General features: G+C 38.9%; 1 protein-coding gene across 1 annotated transcript in view; it reads left to right on the top strand.

Annotated features, from left to right (window-relative positions):
- Window positions 1-19,412, top strand: part of LOC103521221 (calpain-1 catalytic subunit-like) — a 58,007-nt gene extending 38,595 nt beyond the window's left edge. Inside the window, exons 5-16 of the mRNA XM_026831985.1 lie at window positions 2,898-3,038; window positions 3,610-3,787; window positions 4,217-4,461; window positions 4,762-4,934; window positions 5,275-5,477; window positions 6,494-6,651; window positions 7,587-7,656; window positions 7,792-7,888; window positions 16,199-16,326; window positions 16,805-16,997; window positions 17,919-17,977; window positions 19,191-19,412. Coding sequence (XP_026687786.1) covers window positions 2,898-3,038; window positions 3,610-3,787; window positions 4,217-4,461; window positions 4,762-4,934; window positions 5,275-5,477; window positions 6,494-6,651; window positions 7,587-7,656; window positions 7,792-7,888; window positions 16,199-16,326; window positions 16,805-16,997; window positions 17,919-17,977; window positions 19,191-19,217 — 1,672 coding nt within the window. The 3' untranslated portion in view covers window positions 19,218-19,412. The remainder of the gene's footprint in view (window positions 1-2,897; window positions 3,039-3,609; window positions 3,788-4,216; window positions 4,462-4,761; window positions 4,935-5,274; window positions 5,478-6,493; window positions 6,652-7,586; window positions 7,657-7,791; window positions 7,889-16,198; window positions 16,327-16,804; window positions 16,998-17,918; window positions 17,978-19,190) is intronic.
- Window positions 19,413-22,158: the final 2,746 nt, after the last annotated feature.

Raw genomic sequence — 22,158 nt, 5'->3', positions numbered from 1 at the left:
TTCCAATGTGTGGTGGGTATATTTCAAAGATGAGAATTAAACGTGTTACTCACTCGAAAGTTCGCATGATCGGAAGCTGTGTTGGTAAGTTCTGAGGTTTCATGACGTCTCGTCTGTGATTTTTCAGGAAGCAGGTCGAAAGTTCGCATGATCGGAAGCTGTGTTGGTAAGTTCTGAGGTTTCATGACGTCTCGTCTGTGATTTTTCAGGAAGCAGGTACATACATATGTCTAGTCCATGAGAGCAGACACTACCAACCGAGTCCATCCCATGACTTCAATTTTGGAAATCAATGGAGATAGAATCATACCCTTCTGGCTTCAAATTTTGCAATCGGGGGAATCGGTATGAAATCGGGGGAATTGAATGCTGTCCGTCCATGAGAGCAGACACTACCAACCGAGTCCATCCCATGACTTCAATTTTGGAAATCAATGGAGATTGGCCTCATTTCTTGCATAACTGCAACAGTGCAACATGCAACATAAAGATGTCTCATTAATTTTTTTTAGCGCAAAATATGAACAGAATGGAGATTGGCCTCATTTCTTGCATAACTGCAACAGTGCAACATGCAACATAAAGATGTCTCATTAATTTTTTTAGCGCAAAATATGAACAGTTTTTTTGGCTTCTAACGTCTTTACACTCTTTACATGCCTGGATATCCGTAGTGAAAAACTTTTGCTTTTCCGTACAGCAAATGCTTTCATCAGGTATGTACGAATACGAATGTGTCCGAGATTTTGCATACATAATACATTATCTCGTCAAGAGTCTCAGATCCCAAGTGCATGAAACGCTTTTCCGTACAGCAAATGCTTTCATCAGGTATGTACGAATACGAATGTGTCCGAGATTTTGCATACATAATACATTATCTCGTCAACAGTCTCAGATCCCAAGTGCATGAAAGTCAATACAGGTGAAGTAACTTCGTAGAGCATTGTGTGGTGTGAAAGTAGGACTTGAAGTTTTACGGTGTTTAGTCACACGTAGCGCACATTTCATATGGTGTAGTGACTACGACGCCGCACCGCAGTCCGTCCACTGTCTGACCTATGAGAAACCTCGTAAACTACTTCCGATTCTACCACGTTTCTGTGGTGTTGCTTAGCACGTATGTTTCCTATATGTGCTAGGATAATACACCCATTATCCTGGGATAGCCGCTTCCCAGGCCTACCTCCCGTAGCATTGGAGAAATTGCCATTGAAAAGAGCATAAAGGAGAGGAAGAAAGTAATGACTGTGAGAATTTAACAACTTTACGAAACTTCAATAGAATGGAGCAGAATTTTGAAGAATACAATGATACGTTTCTCACTGAAATCAAAACCATGTAACTAAAGCATACAAAATACATGTTATGTACACGTTACTATGATATCTACACGAATGTAACTTACACCGGCTCCATAGACTATTTTACTTTTCCTTCTGACATCTTTACGAACTTTCATGAATGCCTTAATTTGTCTCACACAGATATTTATTGCCACAAGAATCTGAGATGAAATTAATCAAAGACGACAAGACCGTTCTTTCTCATGTGAGAAACATTTTTTCAGAAGCTCAGAAAACATTTGGATATTTGAAAGGAATGAAAGTTTAGGAGAAATGCGACCGTCAGAAATTCGGAACCACTGTACCAAATTTGTATCTGGGTTAGGCACTTAGGTATACTTATTGAGGTAGATGAAATCCATTAGAACTTTACTGGAAATTATGGTACTTTCAAATACCTAACTTGATTTTATTTCGGTATTAGCTGCTCCGTTGAAGCCAAAATCATAGCGTTCAAAGTATGAAACGTGATCTTTTAAAGAAGTTCAAAATGGCAATATAAATTTTGACAAGATTTATGTAAAAATTTAGATGCGTGGGTAGGTTACCCAGAAAGTTAAGAGTTAAAAACAAAACTAGCAAAATAATTACAATCTCGAAGTGTTGGAATTCTGCATTCAACACATTTTAATTATTTTTATATTTTTCCGTCATTAATATCTACAAATTTTATTTTAATGGAAAAATATTCTCACGGATTTCAAATAACATTTCAAACAAATCCGAGTAGGTATTAACCTTTTTCTGAAGCAATAGCTCCAAGGAGTATATGGCCACCAACTTGACATGCAAAAACAAGAGATAGATAATAATTATTATAGTAACTTTTCAATAACATTGTTCATATTTCAAAAGTAATAAACAACTCAAGTCCACAAACAGAATGACTTTACTATGTAAAAAAAAAATAAAAAAAAAAATAAAAATAATAATAATAATATCTATCTAAATCGATTCTCTTTATTTTTAGAGAAACATTTATCTAGGGTATCTCTAATAAAAACCTGAAACTTGATTTTTATCGTGGAATTCGTGACTGAAATGTGTTGATCTAGAGGATTATATTTTAGTGATCATTGCTGAATACTGCTTTGATTGTTATCCTCAACATATTTAAACCAACAAAATTCTTAAAGTCAAAAAAGTTCGATGGGATTAAGGATTATTTCGTGAACGATAGAGAAACGGTCTGGTTTTCAGGCATACAATGGATTGAACTGGTGTGATTAATAATGTTGGATTGGTGTAACTTGAAAGGGTCATGTGTATGACTTGTACTAGTTGCCATAGTCCACAGCATATCAGCATAATGGCCATATGACGTATACTTGTAGGTATAGGAATATAGAAAACCAAGGGGAACGCTGTCCATGCAAATTCAATCAGGGAACAGTTTGTTGTAGAAAATTTAGACCATATTTTTGTTGGATATAAATTTTCGTTATCACAACTTTATTAATTTATATGCTAAAACTTCGGATGCTTGTGGATAGTGTGAATTACTACGAATATCATCATGTCCGTATCATTCACACTCCGTTATCGTTTCAGGTTCAGATTTTGGCATTTCGGAGAGTGGAAGGAGATTCTAGTGGACGATCGACTGCCTACATTCCAAGGACGATTGGTGTATCTCCATTCAACCAATCCGACTGAATTCTGGGCAGCTCTACTGGAGAAAGCTTATGCCAAGTGAGTATGCACTATGCAGTGCAATGAGATAGAAAGGGGAGAGAGAAGGAGGAGGCTGATGGAGAGGAAGGAAGGGAAAGAAAGAGAGAGAGAGAGATGAGGGAGGGAGAGGGAGATGAGGGAGGGATAGAGAGAGAAAGAAATTGAAAGGATGAGAGGGAAAGACAGTTAGAAAGAGAAACATGTCCACACTATGAACTATTTTCCATTCCTCCAAAATACTTTAACCTGATCTACTTTATATGGGTTCCAATCAATGGCGATCGACTTTGGTCGACTGTACAAGTGTACACGCACCTTTACATCCTAAAAGAAACCGTAAAATAAAATAGATTCACATGTGGTTGTGAATAGGACTCAGCTAGGCTTGTGAGGGCTAGTGTTTTCTTATAAAGTTTGGCATTGAAGTGGTAACGTACGCAAGCCTGGGCTTGAGCCAGAACACTGGTATTTTTAAAGCCTAGCGTAGCCTAGTCCAACCCTATTCATACAACCACCTCGGTATATTTGTTTCATTGCAATAACTACTGGTAAATACAAGTATATTTTTATTCTATTCTATTTGTTTCAGATTCTACGGGTGTTATGAGAACCTCACACACGGTGGCTCTACAACCAGAGCTCTACAAGACTTGACAGGAGGAATTGTGCAAAGTTTTGCCCTCACCAATCAGGATCGATATCTGACGTTCCAAGTACTCAACAGTGCGGTGCCACGATCTAGTCTATTGATATCTAGCATCAAATTAGTAAGTCACTGTTACGTCACTTGAATACCGGTATCCTAAGCCCATACATAGTACGGGTATCCCAAGTCTCAAGTATGCACAACGGGGAAATGGTAACACGTAAGAATACAGGTTGAAGGTTATTGATGGAAAAATTTAAGCGAATTATGATCCAAAGGCAACTTTTATTTGGGAGACTTGGGTTCGATTCCTCGCGGAGTCGATGATTCCTGCACTGGCTGTTGGGGGGCCCTCGTTGGGAAAATGAGCTAGAGTGGTCACTGCACTTGCCATGTATTTGGGAAACTCGGGTTTGACTCCATGTGGGGGTCGATCGATGCAAGTGATCTTTTGACTGGCTGAATGCGGATAACGACAAGTGTGGAAGCAGTATTGTAGCTAAACATTGGGTGCTCGAATAAACTGACTGACTATCACTTTTTCTTTCAGGAAAAGGAACAGAAACGTCAGCTGCGGCTCAGGAACGGTCTGATCACTCAGCACGCCTACAGTGTCACTGGATTGGCCCGGGTTCGAGGCCCGCTCGGGGAAACGCCTCTTGTAAGACTGAGAAACCCATGGGCTCGGGGCGAATGGACCGGACCTTGGAGTGAGAGAAGCTGGGAGTGGGATGGGCTATCGGAGAGAGACAAAGAACTGCTCAGCATTCGGGTCAGCAATGATGGAGAGTTCTGGTGAGTTTGAAGTTGCTGTACGAGTACGACTGACCGCAAAAGTCAGCAGTAAACGTAGAAACACACTACCATCACGTCATGGGCAGTCAGAAAGATGTAGTTCAAAGCTTTCCCGTAATATTGTAGGTAATTTTGTTCAGTATACTTGGAATGCGATACACACCAGTGAAACGGCGTTTCATATGCTCTGTGTTAACCTGATGCATGGGCTCGGGATGTACGACACAGGTCGGTAAGTCCAACATGGCAAATTTTGAATCAACATTCTCGATTTTAATCTCATTCTCAACCTCTCCACAGGATGTCCTTTGAAGACTTTGCCAAGCACTTCACTCATTTGGACCTGGTCCATGTAGGTCCAGATGACTGGATGGCGGAGCCTGCGTTACAATCAAAACAACCTTGGAGAGCTGTCCTGGCTCGCAGAAGATGGAGGACCGGTTACAATGCTGGAGGCGGCCCGAATTTCGTAGGTAAACAAACTTCCAGATGCTCTGCTTTCCGTGTCTGTGAGATAGGCATGGCACCTATCTTACGGTGTTGGAAGGATTAGGGGTTTGAAAACTTCCAGATGATAAAATAGTTTCGAGCAAAATCTGAAACATAAAGGAACACCACTGAGCTGCCAAAGTGGGTGACCCACTCTGTGGGCTCATATAATGAGATTAGTTTAATTTATAACGGCAAAACAATCACTTTAAAAAAATTATTGGTAAAAAATGTTGAAATGAGGAAAACTTTAATTTAAAATGAGTTATTGATGGAACTTCCATGATTCTTTTGTAACGTTTGAACGCCTTCTTAATTTCACAGAGACGACTTCGGTGAATCCTCAGTTTCACATTCAAATCCCTCGGTCTTCGAATAACAAGTGCCATGTGGTGGTGTCCGTCACCCAGTATTACGAAACTCAAGTCGACGAGAAACAGAAGAGGACCCTGTATGCTATCGGGTTTGCCGTGTATGAAATATCTTCGTCCATGACGAGGTTGACCCCGCAGTTTGTTGCACACACGGTATGAAATTTGGGCTTTGCGCCTTTGTCTGACATATTATTGAGAGTTCATTGCAACGGTCGTTACATTATTAGACTTACTTTATCGTGGACACTCGTTGCTATGTTGAAAGCCCAAAAGAGGTTAGGTAGTAGAACAGCCGCGGGAAACGCTACCGCGGCTTTTGTCTGAGTTAAGCCTAGGGTTTAATGGACACTCGTTGCTATGTTGAAAGCCCAAAAGAGGTTAGGTAGTAGAACAGCCGCGGGAAACGCTACCGCGGCCTTTGTCTGAGTTAAGGCTAGGGTTTACCAAGTGGTCGAGGGGGTTTTAAAGGCCCAATATTGTCGAGGGGGTTTTAAATGGACACTCGTTGCTATGTTGAAAGCCCAAAAGAGGTTAGGTAGTAGAACAGCCGCGGGAAACGCTACCGCGGCCTTTGTCTGAGTTAGGCTAGGGTTTACCAAGTGGTCGAGGGGGTTTTAAGGGTCCAATCCTTCCACCATCATGAGAAAGGCTTGTACACGGAATGCAATTACCTTATTGAGCTGAAGGCTGAAGTTTAGAAGATATCATGATATCAAGGTCAATCATTCATTGAGCTCGAACTCGAGAAAGGTCTTGAAAGTTGGGATTTGAGGCAGTGATTTCTTGCAATTTGATGTTACCAAACAATACACTTCGCTAGTGCCTTTTTGCTCAAAGTCGCTTCCAGACCTTTGAACCAAGATCGAAAGCGTAATATGTGTTCTTATCAGCTTAATATCGAATATAGGTACCAGGTCTTGAAAGTTGGGATTTGAGGCAGTGATTTCTTGCAATTTGATGTTACCAAACAATACACTTCGCTAGTGCCTTTTTGCTCAAACTCGCTTCCAGACCTTTGAACCAAGATCGAAAGCGTAATATCTGTTCTTATCAGCTTAATATCGAATATAGGTACGTTATATTTATTGTATCTCTGCTCTCAGATAAGGCTAAAAAGTCTCGTGATTTTTGACAAAAGCAGAACGATAACTTTCATTTTGTTCTTTCAGAAACCCTTGGATGTGACGAACCATTCTGTAGCTCGAGAAGTGGTCACGTTCTTCACACTGCCTCCAGGAGACTTCATCGTAGTTCCTCAGACAAACGTACCTGACTGTGATGGGAAATTCCTGCTCCGAATATTCACCGACGAACAGAGTAATATTTGGTGAGTAATCGTGACTCTTCAAGCCGTTCATGCACGAACTACGCCATATCTCCCACTCTGGTCTTTCGACAGATCGTTACGTAGTAAGGGATATTTGCGCAAATTTCACTTGTTAAGACTAAGAATTTGACCAAATAAGCCTAATAATTCACTATGATAACGTCTTTAGTTATTTTTTTCTCCAGGAGACTTCATCGTAGTTCCTCAGACAAACGTACCTGACTGTGATGGGAAATTCCTGCTCCGAATATTCACCGACGAACAGAGCAATATTTGGTGAGTAATCGTGACTCTTTAAGCCGTTCATGCACGAACTACGCCATATCTCCCACTCTGGTTTTTCGACAGATCGTTACGTAGTAAGGGATAGATGCACGAACTACGCCATATCTCCCACTCTGGTCTTTCGACAGATCGTTACGTAGTAAGGGATATTTGCGCAAATTTCACTTGTTAAGTCTAAAAATTTGACCAAATAAGCCTAATAATTCACTATGATAACGTCTTTAGTTATTTTTTTTTTATTTATTTATTTATTTGCAATTTTAAACAAATTCACAGTTTACAAATCTTAACAATAACAGATTATACACATGATAACAAGACTTATAGTTTAAGCTTATAAATGGATAGTTGCGCAAATTTCACTTGTTAAGTCTAAAAATTTGACCAAATAAGCCTAATAATTCACTATGATAACGTCTTTCGTTAAAAAAGGATAGTTGCGCAAATTTCACTTGTTAAGTCTAAAAATTTGACCAAATAAGCCTAATAATTCACTATGATAACGTCTTTCGTTAAAAATGGCTGTGATTGAGTCCCTATTCCTGTCACGTGGATTAACCCACTGACATCGAGACAGAATTAGCAGATCGTCCAAAGTGAGATCGATTAGAGACAATTTTTGACGGAGCTTTATTGTTTCTTGTTTTCAGGGAAGTAAATGAAGACAACATGGTGTTTAGAAATATTTCAACGGAGTTTTTAGAAAATACAGTAGTTTTGGTAAGTTTTCAAGTTCTAATTAAACATTACTTCCTTTTAATTAAGGAATTTTTCATCAACTAATCTGCAGAAAAATAAAAATTAGAAGGTATTAAAAATAATGTTCTTACTGTTCTTATACTTGTATGATTTCAGCCTGATGGTAAATCCCTGGTAGCCAAATTGTTAGTCAAATATCCTCTAGAAGTGGACGTTAGTCAATTCCAAAAAATATTGAGGAGTCATTGGAAAGGTAAAAGCTCCAAAAGTGTTTAGAAATATTTCAACGGAGTTTTTAGAAAATACAGTAGTTTTGGTAAGTTTTCAAGTTCTAATTAAACATCACTTCTTTTTAAATAAGGAATTTTTCATCAACTAATCTGCAGAAAAATTAGAAGGTATTAAAAATAATGTTCTTACTGTTTTTATACTTGTATGATTTCAGCCTGATGGTAAATCCCTGGTAGCCAAATTGTTAGTCAAATATCCTCTAGAAGTGGACGTTAGTCAATTCCAAAAAATATTGAGGAGTCATTGGAAAGGTAAGAGCTTCTTACGAGACATTTTGTGTATCATACAATATGTACACTCAGCAAATACAAATATCAAAATTCTTTAATGAATTGGCAATGAGAATCCATAAGGTTCTTTGGTTTATTATTTAGCAAAAATTCGCTTGCGGCGCAATAGCTTCTTCATTAGGTAGCAATAAAACACAACCAACATTATAAGTAAGAATTAATTACATGTGACTTTTTCTTGGGTGTTTAGAAATATTTCAACGGAGTTTTTAGAAAATACAGTAGTTTTGGTAAGTTTTCAAGTTCTAATTAAACATCACTTCTTTTTAATTAAGGAATTTTTCATCAACTAATCTGCAGAAAAATTAGAAGGTATTAAAAATAATGTTCTTACTGTTCTTATACTTGTATGATTTCAGCCTGATGGTAAATCCCTGGTAGCCAAATTGTTAGTCAAATATCCTCTGGAAGTGGACGTTAGTCAATTCCAAAAAATATTAAGGAGTCATTGGAAAGGTAAGAGCTTCTTACGAGACATTTTGTGTATCATACAATATGTACACTCAGCAAATACAAATATCAAAATTCTTTAATGAATTGGCAATGAGAATCCATAAGGTTCTTTGGTTTATTATTTAGCAAAAATTCGCTTGCGGCGCAATAGCTTATTCATTAGGTACCAATAAAACACAACCAACATTATAAGTAAGAATTAATTACATGTGACTTTTTCTTAATCAGCACGCCTACAGTGTCACTGGATTGGCCCGGGTTCGAGGCCCGCTCGGGGAAACGCCTCTTGTAAGACTGAGAAACCCATGGGCTAGGGGCGAATGGACCGGACCTTGGAGTGAAAGAAGCTGGGAGTGGGATGGGCTATCGGAGAGAGACAAAGAACTGCTCAGCATTCGGGTCAGCAATGATGGAGAGTTCTGGTGAGTTTGAAGTTGCTGTACGAGTACGACTGACCGCAAAAGTCAGCAGTAAACGTAGAAACACACTACCATCACGTCATGGGCAGTCAGAAAGATGCAGTTCAAAGCTTTCCCGTAATATTGTAGGTAATTTTGTTCAGTATACTTGGAATGGGATACACACCAGTGAAACGGCGTTTTAAGTTGCTGTACGAGTACGACTGACCGCAAAAGTCAGCAGTAAACGTAGAAACACACTACCATCACGTCATGGGCAGTCAGAAAGATGTAGTTCAAAGCTTTCCCGTAATATTGTAGGTAATTTTGTTCAGTATACTTGGAATGCGATACACACCAGTGAAACGGCGTTTCATATGCTCTGTGTTAACCTGATGCATGGGCTCGGGATGTACGACACAGGTCGGTAAGTCCAACATGGCAAATTTTGAATCAACATTCTCGATTTTAATCTCATTCTCAACCTCTCCACAGGATGTCCTTTGAAGACTTTGCCAAGCACTTCACTCATTTGGACCTGGTCCATGTAGGTCCAGATGACTGGATGGCGGAGCCTGCGTTACAATCAAAACAACCTTGGAGAGCTGTCCTGGCTCGCAGAAGATGGAGGACCGGTTACAATGCTGGAGGCGGCCCGAATTTCGTAGGTAAACAAACTTCCAGATGCTCTGCTTTCCGTGTCTGTGAGATAGGCATGGCACCTATCTTACGGTGTTGGAAGGATTAGGGGTTTGAAAACTTCCAGATGATGAAATAGTTTCGAGCAAAATCTGAAACATAAGGTGATCTGAAACATAAAGGAACACCCACCACTGAGCTGCCAAAGTGGGTGACCCACTCTGTGGGCTCGTATAATGAGATTAGTTTAATTGATAACGGCAAAACAATCACTAAAAAAATTATTGGTAAAAAATGTTGAAATGAGGAAAATTACCTAATGTTTATTATTGTTATTATTTATTGAAATTTAAATAACATAAAAAAGTAAATAAATCATTTACATATTTATTTGTCTGGTGTTTCTTTTTATTTATATTTACAGAGTTGACAGAGATCATAAGGTTGGAATTTTTCCTCTTCGAGTGTAATAGCGCATTGACGGTTTTGGGACGCTTCTGTATTTTAAAATGGTTACCCGAAAGAGGGACTTCTAAGTGAAATACATGGGAGCCCATGGGTAAACACCATAGAATAGGTATGCTTTGGCAGCCAACGTGTTGAAGTTCAAAATTCAGATTCCAAAACGGAACCGATTCCGGTTCACACCTCCTCTTTCTTCTCAGGCAATGTATACTTCAAGTTAGTGTTTAGTGCTTTGTTAACTTTATTTAGAGACTTGAAATTCAGTACGTAGTCCACAAATATTAAGTAAAAGGAAGCAACCCGGAATTTTCGGTTAAGATCGGTGCAACGGCTGGCGGCATTTTGGCCGCTTTTCTTCGGATTTCGGAATCCGTCAAATAGGATAAGGAAAGTCGTGTGATGTTTTTATTAGTCGTGTCACAATAGATTTTTTTTCTCCTCCCGATACCAAGGACTCAGGTTGGCACATTGCTAACTCCTTATTGTATGGGCCCCCCCTTCCTCCCACCACCGTAGATGAACTACATATTGAACGAGCTAGTCTCGTATTGGGATAAGCATAAGCAATAACTGCTAACTCATCTTCCTGAAGAGAAAGAAGTTTTGTTATTGACTCTCCTCTTTCTCCTTTCATGTACCTTTTGCTACTCCTAAACGATATTGTCTCGTCATGAGAGAAACAACCAATAAAATTTATTGACGAACTGCCCACCGATTGGGTTGCAAAAACGACACAGTTATACTACTCAGACAAAATTGTTACATTAAAATAAAGACTTACCGCCCGTTCACACTGAACGAATTTTTCTTCGTCTTAGGTTACAATTTTCAGACTTTTCCGTCGTTGGCAGTGTGAACAGGCTAATTCATTTGTATACGACTCACAAAAAAAAAGAATGTGGAGAAAAATTAACGGGCTGTCAGGCTGTCCAAACCTATGAAAAATGATAGTCTCTATACTCTATAGTCTCATAGGTTTGTCAGGCGACTACACTTCCAATAAGCGACGGGCCTAATTCACGAAGAACTTCTCACTCCGTTCGTTGTAGTATTGATCCAATGGGTTATACAGGAAAAAACTGGGTTTCAGGCTGATTTGTTGCATGGGGCAAATATGCAGGACGAACTTCACCAAAGGTCGAATCAAGTGATGCAGAGAGAGGGCAGGAGATAGCCATAATGTCTTGTTCAGGATGGGAGACAGTGACAGTTGAGACCATCATGTCTGGCAAAGTTTGAGACGGAACAGGGGTAGTAGAATCAAGGTGTGACAACATGAAGTCCTTAATTTTGACACTCAGCATCCTCTTTCCTGAATTATTTAAATGAAGACCATGGCGAGTGTAATGTCGTCTTTGGAAGAAAGAATTTTATTCTATTCTATTTGTTTCAGATTCTACGGGTGTTATGAAAACCTCACACACGGTGGCTCTACAACCAGAGCTCTACAAGACTTGACAGGAGGAATTGTGCAAAGTTTTGCCCTCACCAATCAGGATCGATATCTGACGTTCCAAGTACTCAACAGTGCGGTGCCACGATCTAGTCTATTGATATCTAGCATCAAATTAGTAAGTCACTGTTACGTCACTTGAATACCGGTATCCTAAGCCCATACATAGTACGGGTATCCCAAGTCTCAAGTATGCACAACGGGGAAATGGTAACACGTAAGAATACAGGTTGAAGGTTATTGATGGAAAAATTTAAGCGAATAATGATCCAAAAGCAACTTTTATTTGGGAGACTTGGGTTCGATTCCTCGCGGAGTCGATGATTCCTGGACTAGAGTGGTCACTGCACTTGCCATTTATTTGGGAGACTCGGGTTTGACTCCTGTAACTAAAGCATACAAAATACATGTTATGTACACGTTACTATGATATCTACACGAATGTAACTTACACCGGCTCCATAGACTATTTTACTTTTCCTTCTGACATCTTTACGAACTTTCATGAATGCCTTAATTTGTCTCACACAGATATTTATTGCCACAAGAATCTGAGATGAAATTAATCAAAGACGACAAGACCGTTCTTTCTCATGTGAGAAACATTTTTTCAGAAGCTCAGAAAACATCTGGACATTTGAAAGGAATGAAAGTTTAGGAGAAATGCGACCGTCAGAAATTCGGAACCACTGTACCAAATTTGTATCTGGGTGTAACTAAAGCATACAAAATACATGTTATGTACACGTTACTATGATATCTACACGAATGTAACTTACACCGGCTCCATAGACTATTTAATGCCTTAATTTGTCTCACACAGATATTTATTGCCACAAGAATCTGAGATGAAATTAATCAAAGACGACAAGACCGTTCTTTCTCATGTGATTAACATTTTTTCAGAAGCTCAGAAAACATCTGGATATTTGAAAGGAATGAAAGTTTAGGAGAAATGCGACCATCAGAAATTCGGAACCACTGTACCAAATTTGTACCTGGACCACAAGAATCTGAGATGAAATTAATCAAAGACGACAAGACCGTTCTTTCTCATGTGAGAAACATTTTTTCAGAAGCTCAGAAAACATTTGGATATTTGAAAGGAATGAAAGTTTAGGAGAAATGCGACCATCAGAAATTCGGAACCACTGTGCCAATTTTGTATCTGAATTAGGCACATAGGTATACTTATTGAGGTAGATGAAATCCATTAGAACTTTACTGGAAATTATGGTACTTTCAAATACCTAACTTGATTTTATTTCGGTATTAGCTGCTCCGTTGAAGCCAAAATCATAGCGTTCAAAGTATGAAACGTGATCTTTTAAAGAAGTTCAAAATGGCAATATAAATTTTGACAAGATTTATGTAAAAATTTAGATGCGTGGGTAGGTTACCCAGAAAGTTAAGAGTTAAAAACAAAACTAGCAAAATAATTACAATCTCGAAGTGTTGGAATTCTGCATTCAACACATTTTAATTATTTTTAGATTTATGTAAAAATTTAGATGCGTGGGTAGGTTACCCAGAAAGTTAAGAGTTAAAAACAAAACTAGCAAAATAATTACAATCTCGAATTGTTGGAATTCTGCATTCAACACATTTTAATTATTTTTCCGTCATTAATATCTACAAATTTTATTTTAATGGAAAAATATTCTCACGGATTTCAAATAACATTTCAAACAAATCCGAGTAGGTATTAACCTTTTTCTGAAGCAATAGCTCCAAGGAGTATATGGCCACCAACTTGACATGCAAAAACAAGAGATAGATAATAATTATTATAGTAACTTTTCAATAACATTGTTCATATTTCAAAAGTAATAAACAACTCAAGTCCACAAACAGAATGACTTTACTATGTAAAAAAAAAATAAAAAAAAAAATAAAAATAATAATAATAATATCTATCTAAATCGATTCTCTTTATTTTTAGAGAAACATTTATCTAGGTATCTCTAATAAAACCTGAAACTTGATTTTGTATCGTGAATTCGTGACTGAAATGTGTTGATCCAGAGGATTATATTTTAGTGATCATTGCTGAATACTGCTTTGATTGTTATCCTCAACATATTTAAACCAACAAAATTCTTAAAGTCAAAAAGTTCGATGGGATTAAGGATTATTTCGTGAACGATAGAGAACGGTCTGGTTTTCAGGCATACAATGGATTGAACTGGTGTGATTAATAATGTTGGATTGGTGTAACTTTGAAAGGGTCATGTGTATGACTTGTACTAGTTGCCCATAGTCCACAGCATATCAGCATAATGGCCATATGACGTATACTTGTAGGTATAGGAATATAGAAAACCAAGGGGAACGCTGTCCATGCAAATTCAATCAGGGAACAGTTTGTTGTAGAAAATTTAGACCATATTTTTGTTGGATATAAATTTTCGTTATCACAACTTTATTAATTTATATGCTAAAACTTCGGATGCTTGTGGATAGTGTGAATTACTACGAATATCATCATGTCCGTATCATTCTTGGTGTAACTTTGAAAGGGTCATGTGTATGACTTGTACTAGTTGCCCATAGTCCACAGCATAATGGCCATATGACGTATACTTGTAGCTATAGGAATATAGAAAACCAAGGGGAACGCTGTCCATGCAAATTTAATCAGGGAACAGTTTGTTGTAGAAAATTTAGACCATATTTTTATTGGATATAAATTTTCGTTATCACAACTTTATTAATTTATATGTATGCTAAAACTTCGGATGCTTGTGAATAGTGTGAATTACTACGAATATCATCATGTCCGTATCATTAACACTCCGTTATCGTTTCAGGTTCAGATTTTGGCATTTCGGAGAGTGGAAGGAGATTCTAGTGGACGATCGACTGCCTACATTCCAAGGACGATTGGTGTATCTCCATTCAACCAATCCGACTGAATTCTGGGCAGCTCTACTGGAGAAAGCTTATGCCAAGTGAGTATGCACTATGCAGTGCAGTGAGATAGAAAGGGGAGAGAAGGAGGAGGCTGATGGAGAGGAAGGAAGGGAAAGAAAGAGAGAGATGAGGGAGGGAGAGGGAGGAATAGAAAGAGAAAGAAATTGAAAGGATGAGAGGGAAAGACAGTTAGAAAGAGAAACATGTCCACACTATGAACTATTTTCCATTCCTACAAAATATTTCCTGATCTACTTTATATGGGTTCCAATCGATGTCGATCGACTTTGGTCGACTGTACAAGTGTACACGCACCTTTACATCCTAAAAGAAACCGTAAAATAAAACAGATTCACATGTGGTTGTGAACAGTGTTTTCTTATGAAGTTTGGCATTGAAGTGGTAACGTACGCAAGCCTGGGCTTGAGCCAGAACACTGGTATTTTTCAAGCCTAGCGTAGCCTAGTCTAGCCCTGTTCATACGACCTCCTCGCTATATTTGTTTCATTGCAATAACTACTTTCAACCAATCCGACTGAATTCTGGGCAGCTCTACTGGAGAAAGCTTATGCCAAGTGAGTATGCACTATGCAGTGCAATGAGATAGAAGTTTGGCATTGAAGTGGTAACATACGCAAGCCTGGGCTTGAGCCAGAACACTGGTATTTTTCAAGCCTAGAGTAGCCTAGTCTAGCCCTGTTCATACGACCACCTCGCTATATTTGTTTCATTGCAATAAGTACTGATAAATACAAGTATATTTTTATTCTATTTGTTTCAGATTCTACGGGTGTTATGAAAACCTCACACACGGTGGCTCTACAACCAGAGCTCTACAAGACTTGACAGGAGGAATTGTGCAAAGTTTTGCCCTCACCAATCAGGATCGATATCTGACGTTCCAAGTACTCAACAGTGCGGTGCCACGATCTAGTCTATTGATATCTAGCATCAAATTAGTAAGTCACTGTTACGTCATTTGAATACCGGTATCCTAATCCCATACATAGTACGGGTATCCCAAGTCTCAAGTTTGCACAACGGGGAAATGGTAACACGTAAGAATACAGGTTGAAGGTTATTGATAGAAAAATTTAAGCGAATATATCCCAAGTCTCAAGTATGCACAACGGGGAAATGGTAACACGTAAGAATACAGGTTGAAGGTTATTGATGGAAAAATTTAAGCGAATTATGATCCAAAGGCAACTTTTATTTGGGAGACTTGGGTTCGATTCCTCGCGGAGTCGATGATTCCTGCACTGGCTGTTGGGGGGCCCTCGTTGGGAAAATGAGCTAGAGTGGTCACTGCACTTGCCATGTATTTGGGAAACTCGGGTTTGACTCCATGTGGGGGTCGATCGATGCAAGTGATCTTTTGACTGGCTGAATGCGGATAACGACAAGTGTGGAAGCAGTATTGTAGCTAAACATTGGGTGCTCGAATAAACTGACTGACTATCACTTTTTCTTTCAGGAAAAGGAACAGAAACGTCAGCTGCGGCTCAGGAACGGTCTGATCACTCAGCACGCCTACAGTGTCACTGGATTGGCCCGGGTTCGAGGCCCGCTCGGGGAAACGCCTCTTGTAAGACTGAGAAACCCATGGGCTCGGGGCGAATGGACCGGACCTTGGAGTGAGTTTTTCTTAAACTTTTCAGCATATCTTCTGGAAAAGCCAAGCCTGGACATGTGCAAGAGTCTGATCATGCTTCGCGACACGAACATTAGCGGAAGACTGAATCTTCTGGACATACCTCTGCTGATGCACATGTTGCAGTTCTGGAGGGTACGTGTTCCTTGAAAAACGAATAGTCGAGTAATATTGCCAGCCTAGTTAGTTTGAAGGGTAGAGCGTCTTGTAAGCGCTAAGTCACGGGTTCGACTCCCGCCCGGGACGATTTTATCTTATACAGATATGCTTCGTTGTTTAAAAGTAAAAGATTAGCCTGCGCGCTGCGCGGCGATAGCACGTTCAATGTACCGGTTCCCAAATCCCAATGAATCACTGGATTTATGCAACGCGAGGTTGCGCATAGTTGGTGTTCGCAGTGGAATTTTGCTGGCTTTCTACCTTCTCATGTCACAACTAAACTCAGGCCGGGTTTCACCACTGTGGATTCTCAGAATTGAGTTTTAAGCATAGGGAAATCCTCGTTTCATCTCAATCCCGAGCTGGTAAACCACAGCATCAAAAACGAAAATTGCTCTGAATCCGATGTTCTTTTCTACATTTAGCTGATCTTGAATCTTTATTCCGGTTTCAGATTGCGTTTCAAAAGTTCGAGAAAGGGGCCCGGAGCCGATTATCCAGCTATAGTTTACGACCTCTGCTGTGGGAAGCAGGAAGTACGGTGAGCAACAAGGTGCTGGAGTGTCTAGTGCTGAGGTTCACCAAAAACAAGGTCCTCACCTGGGAGAACTTCATCATGGCCATGGTGAGGCTACATCTGGCACACGGTACGTCCAACTTTGTAAAGAAGAAAGATTTTATACTGACCGGATAATGTTCGTTCTCGGAACGGCTGGCTTTCTGTCCTTGTTCTCTCTTCGATTTCGGGACGATAAGACCTTAGTATTAGGTTTCCCTCTATCAAACCTCTTAAAAAAAGAAGAAGAGAGAGGCAAATGCCTAAAATTCACACCAATTTGAGTCCTTGTGTACGCCACAACATGTCATTAGGGATAGGAAACACACAAGCATCTGGCACACGGTACGTCCAACTTTGTAAAGAAGAAAGATTTTATACTGACCGGATAATGTTCGTTCTCGGAACGGCTGGCTTTCTATCCTTCTTCTCTCTTCGATTTCGGGACGATAAGACCTTAGTATTAGGTTTTCCTCTATCAAACCTCTTAAAAAAAGAAGAAGAGACAGAGTTGGAAAAATTGTACTTGCAAGTACAAAGTACAAAGTACAAGTACTTTAATTGTACTTGGTATCGCAAGTACAAGTACAATTACTAGTACTTGTACTGACTACAAGTACAAGTACTTTTATTTGTCTCTTCTGAAGAGAGAGGCAAATGCCTAAAATTCACACCAATTTGAGTCCTTGTGTACGCCACAACATGTCATTAGGGATAGGAAACACACAAGGAAAATCCTCTATTTCCTTTTGTTAGCAAATTTCCATCCAGGTCAGGGTATTGCTGTTGCTAAGGACTGAATATGTGGAAGTTAATAGGGTATCCACGTCAAAGTTTAAGGTGTTTGGACGGAACAAGCTCACCTGTCTTTGCGTCGACCATAGAAACATTTCTGCTGGCATATATCTCAAATGGATCGGATCAAAATATGATTAAGGAATCCTGCAAAAAATTAAAAATGAAAATTCATAAACTAAAAAACTGATTTTTATGATTTTCTCTTCTTTCGCAGAGAGGTTTCACAGTTTGGACACAAAGCTCAAAGGAAATCCACCCTTGACATTAGAAGAGGTTAGTTTTCACTATGATTAAAACATGTACGACATTGTACGAGTACCTACTTACGAGTTTACAGTCCACTTCAACTGGGAAGTCCGATGACCTTTGGGTGCGCACTCGTCAAAAAATAGCTCGTTGATTAACAAGTAAGCATGTGAATAGTTGATCCCATGGGATTTTTCACGCCGAATCGAATGGTGAAACTTTTAGAACTGTCCTACAAGTACTTTAATTGTACTTGGTATCGCAAGTACAAGTACAATTACTAGTACTTGTACTGACTACAAGTACAAGTACTTTTATTTGTCTCTTCTGAAGAGAGAGGCAAATGCCTAAAATTCACACCAATTTGAGTCCTTGTGTACGCCACAACATGTCATTAGGCATAAGAAACACACAAAACCGGATAATGTTCGTTCTCGGAACGGCTGGCTTTCTATCCTTCTTCTCTCTTCGATTTCGGGACGATAAGACCTTAGTATTAGGTTTCTCTCTATCAAACCTCTTAAAAAAAGAAGAGAGAGGCAAATGCCTAAAATTCACACCAATTTGAGTCATTGTGTACGCCACAACATGTCATTAGGGATAGGAAACACACAAAGAAAATCCTCTATTTCCTGTTGTTAGCAAATTTCCATCCAGGTCAGGGTATTGCTGTTGCTAAGGACTGAATATGTGGAAGTTGATAGGGTATCCACGTCAAAGTTTAAGGTGTTTGGACGGAACAAGCTCACCTGTCTTTGCGTCGACCATTTCTGCTGGCATATATCTCAAATGGATCGGATCAAAATATGATTAAGGAATCCTGCAAAAAATTAAAAATGAAAATTCATAAACTAAAAAACTGATTTTTATGATTTTCTTTTCTTTCGCAGAGAGGTTTCACAGTTTGGACACAAAGCTCAAAGGAAATCCACCCTTGACGTTAGAAGAGGTTAGTTTTCACTATGATTAAAACATATACGACATTGAACGAGTACCTACTTACGAGTTTACCTATGTACATAATGTACAATGTACATTGGATAATTTTCTTTCATACAAAGATAATATTGTATGTAGAATGTAGATGTACTAGAAATCACACAAGACTGAGAAGGGTAAGGGCAATTAAAGCTAATTGGCACGAACAGCCCAGCTTTTAATATCGGAGTTTGTATTTCTAGGCAAATAGATGGATGATCAATTGATAACCCATATTTTCATTTTTCTGTTTTCTTTACAGGTCATCCTAATGACTATTTATTCCTGACACTCTTCATGTTCAAGAAAACTGATGTGGATCAGATTGGTGAGGTGTAAACCTCACGCTTGGTCATTGGTAGGAGGTTCTGATTTCCGTCGAGAGCAATGGTCAAATCACCATGGCAACGCACAAAATCATAGATCAACAATTTAAGACCTCATGACAATGACGCTTCACGGTTATACAAATAAAATCAAACCAAAGAATTAACTTGTATTTTATTTTCGAAATATGTTTTTAGGTAGGTAGGTTTAAATTTTATACAGGTACTTAGAAAGCTGTCTTTCTCTTTTCTTACTTATCTTCTGTAGAAGAATTCTGATGTGTTTTTATGTCCAATAGTTCTTATAGGTAGTCAGTTTTCTTATTTTCAACTGTAAGTCATTCCATTGAACTATTAATGTCAAAATTGGCTATTGGAACTTCATAGGAATCATACATAATATGAAATCATAATTTTATTATTATAAATGTCCAATAGTTCTTATAGGTAGTCAGTTTTCTTATTTTCAACTGTAAGTCATTCCATTGAACTATTAATGTCAAAATTGGCTATTACAACTTAATAGGAATCATACATAATATGAAATCATAATTTTATTATTATAGATGTTGCTTTTTCATCCAAGAGGTACCTAAATTGCCTTTAATTCTAGGAGACTTACCAAGGAGACTAGCAGGAGGTCTTAAATTAAAGTAAGGTCGACAGTATTTAGTATGGGTTCCTCTTATCCCTCGAACAGATTAAGTAGAAGATTGCAACTCACGTCAAAGAAAAACCAAAAAAACCACATGAATCTTGAATTCAGTTTATATTTTCACTGAATCAGTGCGAATGTTTGGTTGGTGTTATCGTTTCCTCTTTGGACTTGAATATCCCTTCTGTAATGGTCTTCACCTTGTCTAGAACTCACAAAGTCCAAGTTCAGTTTCTGCCATTTCTCGTGTTTTATACTAAACTTTGAATACTTCTGGCACCCTGTTTAAATTTGTTAACATTTGTGTGGTTTCTGGTTTCGTTTATTCCACTCTTGCTTGGATTTTGGGTTGGTTCAGAAACACAGAGAAGTAGGTGGAGATGATCAATCCCGCCTAGCGATTACTTTATCGTTTTTCTGGGGGAAGAAGATCTTTTAGTAGGTACCTTCCAAGAGGCTTAAATTCTAAAAGATGTTTTCTTTTAACGTACTATTAGTTGTGGACTTGAATATCCCTTCTGTAATGGTCTTCACCTTGTCTAGAACTCACAAAGTCCAAGTTCAGTTTCTGCCATTTCTCGTGTTTTACACTAAACTTTGAATACTTCTGGCACCCTGTTTAAATTTGTCAACATTTGTGGGCGATACGGGCAGTGCGTCGCTTCACTCCGAACTCTTGACGTTCGCGCGCCTCCCGGCATGCTTGCTTTGAGCCGTAGTGAATGGAGGTTCCGGGTTAAGATTTCCACCCTGAAAAAGAAGAAAATGGTGTTCGACTTTTGAAAGTATTCCACTCTTGCTTGGATTTTGGGTTGGTTCAGAAACACAGAGAAGTAGGTGGAGATCAATCCCGCCTGTATTCCACTCTTGCTTGGATTTTGGGTTGGTTCAGAAACACAGAGAAGTAGGTGGAGATCAATCCCGCCTGGCGATTACTTTATCGTTCTTCTGGGGGAAGAAGATCTTTTAGTAGGTACCTTCCAAGGGGCTTAAATTCTAAAAGATGTTTTCTTTTAACGTACTATTAGTTAATTAGGTACAACCAGCCTAGCTAGCTGGCAGTTTCAAAGGGTTCTCCCTGCTTTTAAAGAATAAGCACAAGTCCTCACGATGGTTGATTACCTAATCTTTATTATTGTTATTATTTATTGAAATTTAAATAACATAAAAAAGTAAATAAATCATTTACATATTTATTTGTCTGGTGCTTCTTTTTATTTATATTTACAGAGTTTTACCGAGCTGACAGAGATTATAAGGTTGGAATTTTTCCTCTTCGAGTGTAATAGCGCATTGACGGTTTTGGGACGCTTCTGTATTTTAAAATGGTTACCGGAAAGAGGGACTTCTAAGTGAAATACATGGTAACCCATGGGTAAACACCATAGAATAGGTATGCTTTGGCTGCCAACAAATGGTTACCCGAAAGAGGGACTTCTAAGTGAAATACATGGGAGCCCATGGGTAAACACCATAGAATAGGTATGCTTTGGCAGCCAATGTGTTGAAGTTCAAAATTCAGATTCCAAAACGGAACCGATTCCGGTTTACACTTCCTCTTTCTTCTCAGGTAATGTATACTTCCAGTGTTTAGTGCTTTATTAACTTTATTTAGAGACTTGAAATTCAGTACGTAGTCCACAAATATTAAGTAAAAGGAAGCAACCCGGAATTTTCGGTTAAGATCGGTGTAACGGCTGGCGGCATTTTGGCCGCTTTTCTTCGGATTTCGGAATCCGTCATATAGGATTAGGAAAGTCGTGTGATGTTCAGATCGGTGCAACGGCTGGCGGCATTTTGGCCGCTTTTCTTCGGATTTCGGAATCCGTCAAATAGGATAAGGAAAGTCGTGTGATGTTCACAATAGATTTTTTTCTCCTCCCGATACCAAGGACTCAGGTTGGCACATTGCTAACTCCTTATTGTATGGGCCCCCCTTCCTCCCACCACCGTAGATGAACTACATAAACGAGCTATATTGAGATAAGCATAAGCAATAACTGCTAACTCATCTTCCTGAAGAGAAAGAAGTTTTGTTATTGACTCTCCTCTTTCTCCTTTCTTGTACCTTTTGCTACTTCTAAACTCCTAAACGATATTGTCTCTTCATGAGAGAAACAACCAATAAAATTTATTGACGAACTGCCCACCGATTGGATTGCCAAAACGACACAGTTAATACTACTCGGACAAAATTGTTACATTAAAATGAAAGACTTACGGCCCGTTCACACTGAACGAATTTTTCT

The sequence above is a fragment of the Diaphorina citri genome, unplaced genomic scaffold (genome assembly GCF_000475195.1).
Source record: "Diaphorina citri unplaced genomic scaffold, Diaci psyllid genome assembly version 1.1 scaffold73, whole genome shotgun sequence".
NCBI lineage: Eukaryota > Metazoa > Arthropoda > Insecta > Hemiptera > Psyllidae > Diaphorina > Diaphorina citri.
Note: the sequence above shows the minus strand (reverse complement) of the source record. Positions and strands in the feature narration are given on the sequence as shown.